The 14,927-nt window shown below is 44.1% G+C and overlaps 1 protein-coding gene across 3 annotated transcripts in view; it reads left to right on the top strand.

Moving 5' to 3' along the window:
• The window catches only part of LOC112675864 (myocardial zonula adherens protein), an 88,852-nt gene that overhangs the window by 24,888 nt on the left and 49,037 nt on the right, over window positions 1-14,927 (top strand). For all 3 annotated transcript variants that reach the window (XM_025472666.3, XM_025472667.3, XM_049104298.1), the window contains exons 4-8: window positions 2,469-2,561; window positions 6,758-6,871; window positions 10,707-10,859; window positions 13,436-13,561; window positions 14,581-14,709. In XM_025472666.3, the coding sequence (XP_025328451.1) occupies window positions 2,469-2,561; window positions 6,758-6,871; window positions 10,707-10,859; window positions 13,436-13,561; window positions 14,581-14,709 (615 nt within the window). The remainder of the gene's footprint in view (window positions 1-2,468; window positions 2,562-6,757; window positions 6,872-10,706; window positions 10,860-13,435; window positions 13,562-14,580; window positions 14,710-14,927) is intronic.

A 14,927-nucleotide genomic window follows, 5' to 3' on the forward strand; every position in this document is an offset into this window, starting at 1 on the left:
AGTCAACCACAGTAGACACTGTCCATCTCAGGCCAATCAATGTCATTTCTTTGTGTTTAATATAACATTTCTTATATTTCTTAATTGGACACTCTTTTAAGAAAATTTGGAAAATACAAAAGTGTGTCAAGAAGAAATCAAAACCATCCATAATTCTACCATTTAACCAGAGCTGTTTTTTTGTTTTGTTTTTTTTTTTAATTTTTTCCAGAGCTGTTGTTAAGGAGCATTTTCTTCTACATTTTTTATTTGTTTTCATCCATCCATCCATCCATCCATCTCCATTCCTTTTTGGTTCTTTGGCCTCCCAGTGCCCTGTTGACCAAATCAGTATCATTAGATAGAGAGGAAATTAGTTACTCTGACCCTGATGAGCTCAGAGCACCACCTGTGGACTAAAAAGTGCTCATGGGAAGCAGAGCAGAGTGGGGCAGTGGGGTACCCCTTAGACCTTGGTTCAACATCTACCTCTGTGTTTGGCCCAGCCAAGCTTTTGTTTCTGTGGGCTTCAGTTTTCTCCTATATAGATTGTGGAGGGTGGAAAGGGACCCCTAAAGTCAAAACTTCTAGCTTTTTATATGGTGTGTTTGCAGAGAAGATACAAAGTCATGTTATCAGCTTTTGTATAGTTTTTTAATTTAATTTAATTTTTTTTGTACAGTTTTTTTAAAAGAACATCTCATTGAGTATTAAAAATAACTGTTTTGGGCACCTTCTTTCACGTGTCTTGAAAGATTTAGGTACTTATATAATTAAAAGAAATAAAAAAATCTTGTCTTAGTTAAAAATAATAAATGCTTAACAGAGAAAATGAAGAAAAGCCAAAAAAGTTACATACATACACAAATGTACAGGACAACTATGACAACCACCACCCTCAAATCCCCAATCATTCTACTCCCCAAATATAATTTTTAATCATTCAGAGTATCTCATTCTTGACTTCCTCTATAGAAGCAACTTGAACATTCCTCATCTCCAGTATTTTTCTCATGTAAATACTTAGTCCCTTCTCATATACCTCGGATAAAAAGGCACTGCTTCACAGGTAAACCTTTCAAGCAGAGCTGAAGAGCCGCCAGTTGCCCAAGACAAAAACAACAGGTGGAGGTTGTGAACCAGGGATGACATGTGCCTGGGACACAGGGGTGGTTCTGACCTGGATTACTAGCCTCCATTGTGACCTGTAACATAAAATTAATTTCCAGGTCCCACCTTCTATAGCTGGTTTCAAATCCATCCTGGCCTGCTCATCCCTAAGCATGTTTATGGGATTGTTCTCTCTTGCCATGAGTGATTCTGGCCCAGTTGGCTTCTTGTACCACTTGCCATCCAGCTTGAGAGCCAACCCACTCCCCACTGATGAGCAGCATGAGAGCCAATTAGGGCCATGGTGAAAACCTTTCTGTCTGCCAGAGTGTTTTGGGCCTCATTTCCCCAAAATGTTTGTAGATAACAGCAAGAAAGTAGACTCTTGATCAGAATTCATTTAGGAAAGTCTTGGCATCTTGATTTACACCTTGCTGCCAAAATTTTCACCAATACGCACTCACCTCTAACAAACATGCAATCTGATTTAAAACCTGTGCTAGCTATGCAAATACAGCTTCAAGGTGAAGTGCTCCCTCGTGCTATCCCCTAATTCCTACCTACTACTGTCTTTGAGTCCCTCCTGCCATGGAAGTTCTGGAACTACCTGCAGAGGGCTCCCTTGAGACCTCGTTTCTATTTGAGGATCCCTGAGCTCTCCATTAAGCAGAGCAGGAGCAGGGGCTTTTTTTGACCCTTGACAGGGTCAAGGCCTTTTTTTTTTTTTTTTTTAATAAAAATTGTAAGGACCTGGTTACTCCTCCAAAAGTGCTACTATAGAGGAACTTCAACAGTGGTTGTGTAAACAGGTGTTTGGAGGATTACCCTGACTTTTGTTATATTTTGTGCCTGTGTATTATTGATAAATGAGAAATGTTCAAATTTATGGTCTCTCTATGCTCATACTTCCCTGCCGTATATTTCAGATGTTTAATTGCTCTTTGGTGGTCAGAGCAGAGATAGGGAAAATTAGAGGTTGCTTTTTTTTTTTTTTTTGTCTTCTTAGTCACTTGTTTATAGAGTCAACTTGTTAATTTTCTACTTATAAAAATGTGTGATAGGAAAAGGAATCTTGCTGAATGTGTTTTGACAGGTGATAGGTGCATTTCAACAAACCATTTTTTCTTTAGGGCTTATTATTTGGATAATTAATCTTTATTAATAATTACAAACATACATAATAATACATATTTATTGTTGTTATTTGGATAATTCCCTTGGCTTCTAACTAGATATTAGAAGTGATTTTCTTAATCTCCCAAACTGTCGTGTTCTTAAAATTGTTTTTTTTTTTGTGGAACCCTCCTGTCATTAGTGTTTCAGAAAATCTCTCAAAATTTTGTAACTTGATCTCTAACTAGCATCTTTGTGGGCTGCAGGTGAGAGCCACTTTGGAAAAAGTAAGGAAGCGAATGTATGGAGACTATGATGAAATGAGACAGAAGATTCGACAGCTTACCCAGGAATTGTCAGTAAGTGAATATCTCAGTGACTTGGAAATATGGAGGGATGGTAGGGCTTAGGACTCCCTCTGAGTGGCTGGTGCCTGAACATATTTGAGTTTATGATGTTCTTTGTGAATAGAATCATATTTTAAATGAACTGAGGGAATTTTATCACAGAATTAAGTGTATTATTTCAAGGGACATTTGTGGCAAGAAGAATCTTTACATTCAAAGCATTCCCTCCACAGTGAGGGACAAGACAAGGAAGCCAGCTATCATCATTACTATTTAATATTGTACCTGAGAGATTAGCCAATGGAATTAAACAGGAGAAACAAATTTAGAGGTATAAAAACCAGACAGGTAGATGTAAAACTGTCACTGTTTACAAACTGTATGATTATATACCCAGAAAGCACAAGTGAGCCAATGGAAAAAAAAAAAACTACTGTAAAAAACAATTTTGTAAGGTAGCAGGGTAAAAAAATTAATAGGTACAAACAAATAGATTTCAGTATACAAAACACAACTGGTGAGAAGAAACAAGAGCAAAGAGAACTACCAAATATCTAGGAGTAAACTATACCAAGAGGAAAGACATACTATGTACTTAGATAGGAATTGCCAACATTGTAAGATGTCCGTACTACTCAGGGTAATACACAAATGTAATGTAACCCAATAAAAATACCAACAGATTTTTATTTTATGTCATTCTTATAACTGGACTAGGTGATTCCAGAGTATACAGAAAATAAATAGGAAGAATTGAGGAAATTCTGGGGAAAAAAATGCAATGAGGAAGACTAGCTCTATTAATGTTATAAGAAACTGAGAGAGCCTCAGAGATTAGGACAGAATCATATTAACACATAAAAAAGTAAGCATCCATGAAAAAAGTGAAGAAATGGACTCCAATATATGATAAATGTAGCATCTCAAATAAAGAGAGGAAAATGGACCAGTGAAGATATGCTTTGGGGAATATATTTTTTTTAAGATTTTATTTATTCATGAGAGACCCAGAGAGATAGGCAGAGACATAGGCAGAGGGAAAAGCAGGCTCCCTGTGAGGTGCCTGACTCGGGATTTGATCCCAGAACCCTGGGATCACACCCTGAGCCAACGGCAGAAACTCCACCACCCAGCTACCCAGGGGCCCATGTGGGGACAATTTATATGCTTTTGTGACAGACTTCTGGTGAATTCCAAAGACATCAAAGACTTAAGTGCTGAAGATGAAACTTAAAAGTACCAGAAGAAAACATGTGAATTCTTTTATATTCTTGGGGTGGAGAAGGCTTTTCGTTACTCTGATGTGGAATTCTAAAACTACAAAAGAAAAGTTTGGTAACTTTGACTACACTGAAATGAAGGACGTGTGCTGGCAGAGACACCAGTCAAAGTCTAATGACAAACCTGGCAAAATGATTTGCCCTTCATGTCATAGGTAATAGGCTGATTTTCTGAGTATTTAAAGAGCTCTCAGGCATCAAGAAGAAAAGGCCACAACTCATAAAAATAGGCAAAATATTTGTTATGGAGTACTTATAGTAAAAGAAGGATGAAGAGCTCTTAAATGTCTGGCAGGATGCTCTGCTTCCCTCTCATTAAGAAAAACTTGGATTAAAACCATCCTGACTGGGGATCCCTGGGCGGCTTAGCAGTTTGGCGCCTGCTTTCGGCCCAGGGCGTGATCCTGGGGACCTGGGATCAAGTCCCACATCGGGCTCCTGCATGGAGCCTGCTTCTCCCTCTGCCTATGTTTCTGCCTCTCTCTCTCTCTGTCTCTCATGGATAAATAAATGAAATCTTTAAAAAAATAATAAAACTATCCTGAAGTGTAATTTTTACCTGTGAGACTGGCACACCTATAGGGGCAGACAAGATACTATATTAGGGTGCTGTGGAGGAAGAGGCAGATTGCTGGATAGGATAGAATTTTGTGTTACTCTGAGGGAGAGCGATTTGGCTGTAGCTACCAAAATTACAAAGGCCTCCATCCTGTGACTTAGCAGTTCTGTTCCTGAGAGCATATTCCCTAAACTCTCACGCGTGAACTGACATAGGTATGAACTTAGTTATCACAGCATTGTTCGCTGTAGTAACAAGGTTGGAAACCTAACTTTCCATTAAGAAGAGAAAAGTAAAATAAATTATGACTCTACAATAGGGTACACAGAAGGAGAAGGCGCCTTCTTTTGGCATAGGGTGGCATAGTCGAGCCTCCAACTCTTGATTTCGGCTCAGGTCGTGATCTCAGGGGTGTGGAATCTAGCCCTGCAGCAGGCTCCCTGCTCAGTGGAGAGTCTGCTTGAGGCTCGTGTCTCTCTCTCCCTCTCCCTTTGCTCCTCTCCCTGCCCCTGTGCCCAAAATAAATAAATAAATCTTAAAAAGGAGGGGGGGAGCATAGGGGAAGGGGAGGGAGGAGGAAAGAATAAAAAGAGCAAGTAAGCTCTTCAAAATGAGATATGGGAAGATTTCAAAGATACAGAGTATATGGTATAAAAAAAAGCAAAATACAAGAAAATAGGTACAATGAACTACCATTTACATAAGACAGGAGGGGAAAATAAGTATGTTTAGATAGTTTTGTGGGTGCAAAAGTAGTTACTAGAAGGATAATCAAGAAACAAATTAACGGATTCTTTTTTTTTAAAAAAGATTTAAAAAAATTTATTTATGATAGACAGAGAGAGAGAGAGGCAGAGACACAGGCAGAGGGAGAAGCAGGCTCCATGCCGGGAGCCCGGCGCAGGACTGGATCCCGGGACTCCAGGATCGCGCCCTGGGCCAAAGGCAGGCGCTAAACCACTGAGCTACCCAGGGATCCCCAAATTAACTGATTCTTAATTGAGAGGCAGAGTAGGCAAGGTGGTCCCTGAGCAGATGGGACAGGAGTGACAGATTTATGTTAGTGTGTACCTTTTACATTTTGTAAATGTTTCAACTATGTGAATGTCTTACTTTCCAATTTAAAAGAAAATAACATTCCTCTGATTTAAACAAGCTAATGCCTGCGAAAAAATTATTTTTTGTATTTTTGATTCATAATGTTGAAAGAAAAAAAGTCCACGTATACACAACCTACTTTCCGTAAAGGTGAATCTCTGCAGGAAGGAAGCACAGCTACGCCAGCCGTGTTAGAGGTTAGCGCATGACTTGGCCGCGAGATTATCTGCTTAAGTAAGACCCATTGCCTTGATTATAGGGGTGGGGGCGTAGCCCATTCTCAACTGGCATGTAGGAAGAGGTTTGTGAAATTCTCACATACTTGTGGAAATTGAGTCTGCCATCCACTGACACGCGCTAACAACTATAATTAAAGCCGGAGGATTGGAGTTGCAATAGATGCGCAGACAGGTCCCTGCCCCTGGCTTTCCATCACCGTCTCTTGCACACCCTCATTTTCCCATGCAAGAAACTATGTCTCTGCCCCGTCTCCTCCCCTAGGCCAGCCCTCATTCTGCAGCCACATTACCATTGCTAAATTCTTGCAATGTGAACACACCCCTGAGCAAGAACGTGCCCCCCACCCTGTTCCTGGGCCTGCCCTGCTGTTTCAACTCTGCTTCCCATGTGCAGGGTGCCCCTCTGGTTCTGTCATTGCTGACTGCTTTCTGTGGCTCCAGCAGACCCCACCGGCATCCACCCTTGAGCCTAGCCCGAATCCTTACCCCTCATTCTCCTGCCTCCCTGCTCCCAGACCTTCTTGAAGGTTTGGCTTAAACTTGTAGAACTCTCTCTGATGAGACTGTCTGCAACACGTTAAACACACACACCCAACAAAGACACGGCAGCAGCGGCAGCCCCAGAATGATGCTGGAGAACTGTGTGCACCCCAGATGTGCTCTTTCTGTGCTGAGTGGAAAGAGCAAGATGTCATGAGAAGATATTCCAACTGGGTTTTAGTTATACCCTTATACAGTGGTTCTAGCTGTACCGCTTCTCAGTTGCTGGTGTGCAAACCCCGTAGCTTCTCTGATTCTGTTTCTTCCATGTGAAGGGGGATGGTCTGCTGCTGCACCTGTTGTGAGGAGCCGGTGAGGCCTGTGGGTGAATATGTAAAGGAAGAGCCTTCTTGTCTTTCCCCTCTCTGGGTCATGCAGATGTTGAATTTGCAATTTTAAGCTGCACTTGGAATATCAGGAGAAGGTTCTAGCCTAACTGAAGCTTGTTGCAGGTATAAATGGTTTTGTGTAACCATCTCGTCATCTGTTCAGGCTTCACAGGCTCAGCAGGAGTATCTTGAGAGTCACATCCAGACACAGTCGTCAGCCCTGGACAGTTTTAATGCCATGAACTCAACCTTAACGTCGGACTCCATTGGCCTGCAGGTACTCCAGTGCTCGCCGTTAGCCTGGGTGCCCTCTGGGGTGCCCTCTGTTACGGGGCCGGCATGCCTAACCAAGTGTGGGTCCATGCCTCGGTAGTAAAGTAAGTCACGGGATGTCTTCAGATCATTATTTAGGATCCTTCAAGCATGGCCACAGTAAAGCCCATACCAGGAAGCTAGTGAAGGAGGTGAGAGGAAGTGCTTCCAAGCCAAGACTCTAAACCTTTGAGTAGAATTTGTTTTTGCCTTCGTTAAAATGGGCGTTTAGATCCTGAGCTCCATTAGAGGGGTCACTTTCTCCAGTAGGTACCCAAGTGGTCTTAAGTATTAGCACTTAAAACAGCACAGCAGCCCCTGTTCTTTTAGCTCTCGCGTTACGGGAAGTTCCACCCAAGCATGGAAAAGACAGACCTACTCACAGACCATCTGTACTCATTCATGGCAAGTAACTCCCAAAGGCTGTGAAGCACTTTTTACTAATTTAGAAATTATTTTGCAATAAAAGAAATCCTGTGCATTCCAAAGAATGTCTTTAGTACGAGGCGGGAAGGCAGAAGGATTCAGGACGCTCTGAATGTGCGTCCTCGGTCTACTTCAGGATTGCTCCCGTGATTGAACTGCCTTGCTGGGAGTTCACCCCGCCAGTGCTACCCATTGTTACCCTTCCAACTGAGTCCTGCATCTAATATGTAGATTAACTTGAAAAGGTTCAGAACAGCATTACATTCACCAGAAACACTCTCCCTTGGCTTTGGTTTCCAGATAGGCACACAACAGTTTCTTGCCTCTTCTCTAAATCCATTTGGCTCTTATTTTTTTTCCCTTCCCTAAAGGGTGCTGCAGCTATTATGTGTCCTTCCCAGTTCTATACAAATAACAGATAAATTTTCATGTTGAAATCCTCCACTTCCCCATGAGCCTGGTTTTCTCTGGTCACAGCTGTGAGGGCAGTAGTGCCAACCACAAAGCTAGATACAGCAGCGGGCCTGGGCAGGCATCGTGTTGGGATTTGGCTGGGAGGCCATTTCTGGTGGGGTCTTGGAGCCTCACCCCTTTCCTGATCCTTCTTAGTGCATGCTGGTTTTCCCCTGGCCCCAGGCCTGGCCCTGCTCTGGGTCTGGTGTGGTTTTCCCTTTCTTCTGCCATCAAGGGAGCTTGGCAAGGCTCCCTTTCCTTCTCTCTTGGGCATCTTTTCGCTCCTGGCCAAACAGTAGGAGATGCTGTACCTCACCTAAGTGCAGACCTGGTTGGTATGGGCACTGATTTTCTGGGTTCTCTTCCCCACCTGTACTTCTGACCTGCCATCCCGCTGGTGCTCCAGGCAGTGAGGTCAGCCATCAGAATAGGGTCAGCCATAACCCAGGTATCTGACTGGTTCCTAGTTACAGTCCAGTGTCTTGGCCTGGGGCAGACAGAGGAGCTTTATAATGAAAAGATTAAAAATTATGTTAAGGGGCACCTGGGTGGCTGAGTTGGTTAAGCATCTGCCTTTGGCTCAAGTCATGATCCCAGAGTCATGGGATCGAGCTCCGCATCGGGCTCCCTGCTCAGTAGGGAATCTGCTTCGCCCTTTGCTTCTCCCCATCACTCTTGCTTAATGCCAGTTAATATTGGTATGATTTAATGCTTTGGGTTCTACATGGTTAACTCCTCATTCATACAGAGAATGGCTTCCATAACCTGGAATTCTTACCACCGGGGACTGGGTTGTGTGTACCATCTACCACCTCCCCAAGTCACGTTCGACTTTCAGTTAGATTTGGAAACCCTGGGGTTGGACACATGTTCTAATGCCTATATCCTCTTTGTAGAGGATTAGTCTTTGAAGCTTCCTCAAGTCCTTAGCCTTCACTGTAGATAAAATGCCTCTGATTCCTAAACCTACTTGAATCAGGAGAAAGGATTTTTGATGGAGGTAAATAGACATTAACAAAAACACAGAAGCCATTTGGAAGCACAGAATCAGAAGATATTTGAGCTGCAAAGGGCTTTAGAAACCACCTGGCCCAATCACTCCCTCTCCAAGGCCCACTGGCTCTACAGATAGAACTCTTGTGCTCATGAACCTACATCTGGACCCAGGGTTCTAGTCCTGGCTCTACTGCTAGCCAGACACCTTGTTCAAGTCGTTTTTTTCTGCTGGCTTCAGCTTGTTTATCCATAAAACAGGGGGACTGGGGATCATCTCAGCAGTTCCTTACACTTCTGACAGCCTGTGAAATCAAACCAAGGTTCTGGTCTGTCAATAATAATGAAAATGGGATAGTTTGGGCAAGGGGAGAGGTCAGAGCCTTGCAGAAGTAAGAAGCCAACAATCTTCAGATTCACTTGAATTTCCTGGCTGTGATATGGTGCTTTTCTTTTCTCCTTTTCCATCTTCTTTTTATTTATTTATTTATTTTTTTAATTTTTATTTATTTATGATAGTCACACACACACACAGAGAGAGAGAGAGAGAGAGAGAGAGGCAGAGACATAGGCAGAAGGAGAAGCAGGCTCCATGCACCGGGAGCCCGACGTGGGATTCGATCCCGGGTCTCCAGGATCGCGCCCTGGGCCAAAGGCAGGCGCCAAACCGCTGCGCCACCCAGGGATCCCTCCATCTTCTTTTTAACAATAACTTTTTATTTTTTTTATTTTTTTTTTTTAGGTTTTATTTATCCACTCATGAGAGAGACACAGAGGGAGAGAGAGGCAGAGACACAGGCAGAGGGAGAAGCAGGCTCCACGCAGGGAGCCCGATGTGGGACTCGATCCAGGGTCTCCAGGATCATGCCCCGGGCTGCAGGCGGCGCTAAACCGCTGCGCCACCGGGGCTGCCCCTAACAATAACTTTTTAAAAAGATTTTATTTATTGTTCCTCATGAGAGAGACAGAGAGACAGAGACATAGGCAGAGGGAGAAGCAGGCTCCCTGTGAGGAGCGCGATGCAGGACTCGATCCCAGGACCCTGGGATCACAACCTGAATCAAAGGCAGATGCTCAACCACTGAGCCACGTAGGTGTCCCTAATTTAATCATTCTTGCTCCAGTGGATGGCCTGGAGCAATAATCAACAGGATTTTTTGCTTGTCAGGCACTTGTCTGAGTCACCAGACTCTGTTCCCTGGTACTTCTTCATTGCCACAGTTCTCTGCCTGGTAGGGGAAGGGGAAGCGTTTGCTGGCACCATCAGAACCTGAGCTGTGCTGTGGCTGTCCTGGTAGGTGGTTTCACAAGTACAGAAGGGACAGCCCCTTTAAGGAAAAAGGGGACTATCTCCATTCTACAAAACGTATGTTTTTATTTTTTGATTTTGTTGTAGGAATTTGAAAGATACAGAAAACACAGGGAAGGAAATAAATATCCTCCATAGTCTTACCACATAGAGATAACCATTATTTGGATCTTGATGAAATTCATCCCAGTCTTCTGAAAACTTGTCTCTACATAAACACGTTTGAACCGATGCCTATACATTTTCCTCTTCAAAATGGGATTTGTTCTATCCTTACTATTTTCAAAACATAATTTTTCTTACATGAAATGATGCATTATTCCACTTTTCCTGGAAAGACTCCATTTTTATCCATCTCCATCCATCCTGAGCAGGGGCAGGTGGTGTGGGCAGAGGCTGTGGGGTGTGATGTGGAGGCTTGCTGGCCCAGCCAACTACAGAACCTTAGACCACTTGCCCATGGTGGGGGGCCCTCAGCCCCCCAGATACCAGCCTCCTGGCTTGCAGCTGCTTGACATCTCTCCCAATGGTTAATGGCAAAGGGATGTCCCGGTGCATGACTCTGGCCATGTTTTCTCACATCACCAGATCTGGTTTTGATTTCTTTTTATGCCACTAGAAAACCCTCGTGGATGTTACTCTGGAAAATAGCAACATTAAGGATCAAATCCGAGATCTGCAGCAGACCTATGAAGCATCCATGGGCCAGCTGCGGGAAAAGCAGAGGCAGTTGGAGGTAGCGCAAGTTGAAAATCAGCTGTTGAAGATGAAGGTAAAGTAGGAGACCGCGGATTTCCCCCTGACCCTTCTCTTCTTTCCCTTTCCTTCTCTCTCTTCCCATCATTAACAAATCCATCTCCTTTCTTCTGTTTTCTTGGTTGGCATTTCCCATACTTTTTGTGGCCAACTCCATAGGGCTTGGCTTCAAGGCACCGAGGGGGCATCTATGTTCACTATTCCCAGTTCAGATTGGGATGCACCACAAATACCCTGAGTGGGAACTTCTGCCCTGGCCCCAGTGGCGTTAAGGGCTGCTGAGACAGTCATCACGGCACCACTGTCACATACTGAGAGGGCGGGGGGTTGCCCACAGGTCTGGGACTTCAGAAGACTTCACTGTTGAGATTTTCTCTGATGTCTCAAGGTATTTCTGGTTTGATAATAAAGAGCCTGCTGGAAGGTAATAAGGGCTGTTTATTATCAAGGGCATGCAGGAAGAAGATCCGTGGGTGACCGAGGATGCTGGGCAGTGGTTGAGTGGGCCAATGAGGGACAGGAGGGACATAGCCCTTTCTAGAAGTCTCTGTTTGCCATGGAAATGGAGTGCAGGACACATTGTGTGTCTCTCAGCTGATGATAATCACTGCTCAGGATATTCCATTTTGTGGCTGCTTACACCAGAACCTCTCTAGTGATGAGAAAGTTGATTAGCACCAACAGAGACTTTTGTTGGATCTTAGAAATAAATGTCATGTACCCCATGGAGTTTGAAGTATACTTCCTTTATCCAGAGCTCACACATCACACACACAGAGCTCAGCTCTCTGGAAAAAGCAATAAGCTGGAAGGACGGGACACAGACCTTCTGCAGCATAAAATCAATGGCATGAGGTTCAAAGGCAAGGATAGGGCGTGGGCAGAAAGGGAGTACCAGCCACCTCCAACCTGAGTCCTGCTCACCCATCTGCTTTTTCTTTTCTCTTGAGCTGGGGCCCAGGGAGGCACTGGGAGGTCCTGGCTTAGTGTCCCCAGACCAGGTGGGAATGTTTCTAAATGCGGTATTTAGGAAAGCACAAACATGTGGAAAGGCTGAGTCCAGATTTCTTCTATGAGCTGAACTGAAGTCTCTCCTAGGTACTGTTTGGCCAGTGTGATTAATAGGACAGCTTTAACTCCATGTGGGCAACTTGTCTTCAAAGGCCTCCCCGCTTCTGTGACATAACAAGATTTTAAAATAATGTATACACATGGTGGGGTGCGGCAGGAGGGGAGCCATAGTATGAAAGGTAATGCAGAAATATGCCCACACCATTTTACATTCCCCCCAGCAGTGTGAGAGGATTCTGAGGTCTCATATCCTCACCGACACTTTGTTACTGCCTCATTGCTCATGGCCATCCCAGGAGTGTGAAGTGGTATCTCTTTGTGGTTTTGTGTTCCCCGATAAGTGATGATATTGAGCATATTTCTTGTGCTTAATAGGTCGGTATATCTTCCCAAAGAAGACATCTATCAGATCCTTCACCCATTTTAAAATTGGATATTATTGAATTGTAAAAAATCTTTATATATTTTGGGCACAAGTTATCAGATATGTGATTTGCAGATCTTTTCTCCCACTCTCTGGGTTGCCTTTTCACGTTCGTTGATGGCATCCTTGAAGCCCAGAAGTTTTAATATTGAATACTGATAAGGTCTTTCTGTTTATCTTTTCTCATGTATGCTTTTGGTATCATATCTGAGAAACTATTGCCTCACCAAAGGTTGCAAAGATTCATCTTATGTTTACTTAGAGGAGTTTTATAGTTTTGTCTTTTACATTTAAACCTTTGATCTATTTTGGCTTACTTTTTGGTAAAGTAAGAACATTAGGTGTCTAATGTTCTTTTGGGTGTGACTATCCATTTGTCCCAGCACTGTTTGTTAAAAAGACTATCCTTTTCCCATTGAATGGTCTTGGGAGGTAATTTCTTGAAATTTAATTTTTTGGTAACAGATAAACGATTTATTTGATTCAGAGTCAAATCTACAAAATAATATATCCAGAAATAGAATATCGGTACCTGTAATATCCCCTTTCGTCTCTTTTTAAAGATTTTATTTATTTATAAGAGAGAGAGAGAGAGAGAGAGAGAGAGGCAGAGACACAGGCAGAGGGAGAAGCAGGCTCCATGCAGGGAGCCTGACGTGGGACTCGATACTGGGTCTCCAGGATCACGCCCTGGCCTGAAGGTGGTGCTAAACTGCTGAGCCACTGGGGCTGTCCCCCCTTTTCATCACTTACTCCTTCTTTTCTTAAACAGATAGACCTTTTAATTTTAAAAATTCAACTTAAAAGTGGCTAAATTGGGGGACAGGGCTGATGCTTAGGTACATTTCTGTCTTTTTGAAAAATTACCTCATGTGGAGGGTCCTTATCCTGGTAACAGAGTGTGAAGTCCTGCTTTCTCTTTCTCTACACCTCTACTCCCCTCTCCTTCTTCCCACCATCCTCCTCCCCTTAGTTCCTGCTGCTTTGGTCTCCCGTCTCCGCAGAAGAAGCCTGGTTGGTGGGTTCACCACTGCGTGGCAGGTGCTGGTTCCCTGGAACCTGCAAAAGCCAGAGCTCTGAAATGAATGTCTCTGTAGGTGGAATCCTCCCAGGAAGCCAATGCCGAGGTGATGAGAGAGATGACCAGGAAGCTGTACAGCCAGTATGAGGAAAGGCTGCAGGAGCAGCAGCAGAAGCACAATGCCGAGAAGGAGGCTCTGCTGGTGTGTATGCCCTAGCTGCCCACGAAGAACTGGGGAGCGTGTGGTCCATGAACGTTGGTGAGGTTTAGGTAGTAGCAGGGTTTCTGCTTGGAGGGGAGTCTGCTTTCTCTAACATGAGTGAAGGTCAAGGTTTATTCATTTGCTCGCTCATCCCCCTACTTCTCCTTCCCGCCCTCATTCATGCCCCCCTCCTTGCTCCAGATAACCACCAGTCTCTGCCTCTAAGTACCTCCTTTTCTCTGGCTAGATTTGCCATTTGCCAGTCTTCCAGCAGATCCCAGGCTTCCATGCAGCTGTGCCCTTTCTTCCTCCATTTGCTCTTCTTTACCTGAAATGCCCTCCTTCCCTGTCCCTGCGCCTTCCCAAGAACGTGCAAAGCCCTGAAAATGCCACCATCTCTGAATAAGTCTTTGCCATTCATTAGAAGTGTCCTGTGTCTTTGGGAAGCCCATGTTCTCTCTCCGCTCTTCGCTGTGGCATTCTAGACCTCACCTGTACATCTCACATCCCGGCTTTGGTAGGAGCGAGTGTAAGATCATTGGAGGCAGGGAGTCCTTGGCTGCCTTCTCTTGTGTTCTTAAAGCTCTATAGATGTGCTGAATGGCTGACCGACTTGGTGCTTTGCAGTATGGGAGAAGGGTAGAGGCATTCTGCATTCAGTTCCAGATGTGGCCCTACTTACCTTTATATTATTGGCAAATACACTGACACTTTGAGCATCCAGTCAAGGGAGAAATAACATTTGCGGGCTTGTTTTTTAGATATAAGGACTCGGGGGGTGGGGAGAGGAGAAAAAATAACTAGGCCCATTAAAAAGCCACACGACGTTTCTTTATTTGCAGGTGAGAACTCGAATCATGGGAGTTGAGTTCATGATCTGAGTTCATGACACTTCTCAGCCCCAAGAGTATGTTTTTAGAGAGATGTCACGATTTAGCAAGGCCAGCGCTATTTGGACCCTCATTAGCAGCCTAGGGACTCCACGCCTGTGCTGAGAACAGAGTGTGTTTCCTTTGCAGGAAGAAACCAAAAGTTTTCTGAAAGCTATTGAAGAAGCCAATAAAAAGATGGAAGCAGCGGAGATCAGCCTAGTGGAGAAGGACCAGAGGATTGGAGAGCTGGACAGGCTGATTGAGCGCATGGAAAAGGTAACAAACACTGCTCTGGGCCCAGACTCTCCACATCCCTGCAGTCCTGGCAGGCCCGCAAAGGTGCAAGGAGCCTTCGGCACCCGTCTTGCTCATCCCTCTAATTTGTGATTTCAGCAGGAAACAACAAAGCCATAAAATGGAGTATGAGAAGGTCTGACAAAGTTCTCATCTTTCCTATAGTAACTGTTTTGGTGCTTTTTTTAAAAAAAAAAAAA

This window comes from Canis lupus, chromosome 30 (assembly GCF_003254725.2).
Source record: "Canis lupus dingo isolate Sandy chromosome 30, ASM325472v2, whole genome shotgun sequence".
Taxonomy (NCBI): domain Eukaryota; kingdom Metazoa; phylum Chordata; class Mammalia; order Carnivora; family Canidae; genus Canis; species Canis lupus.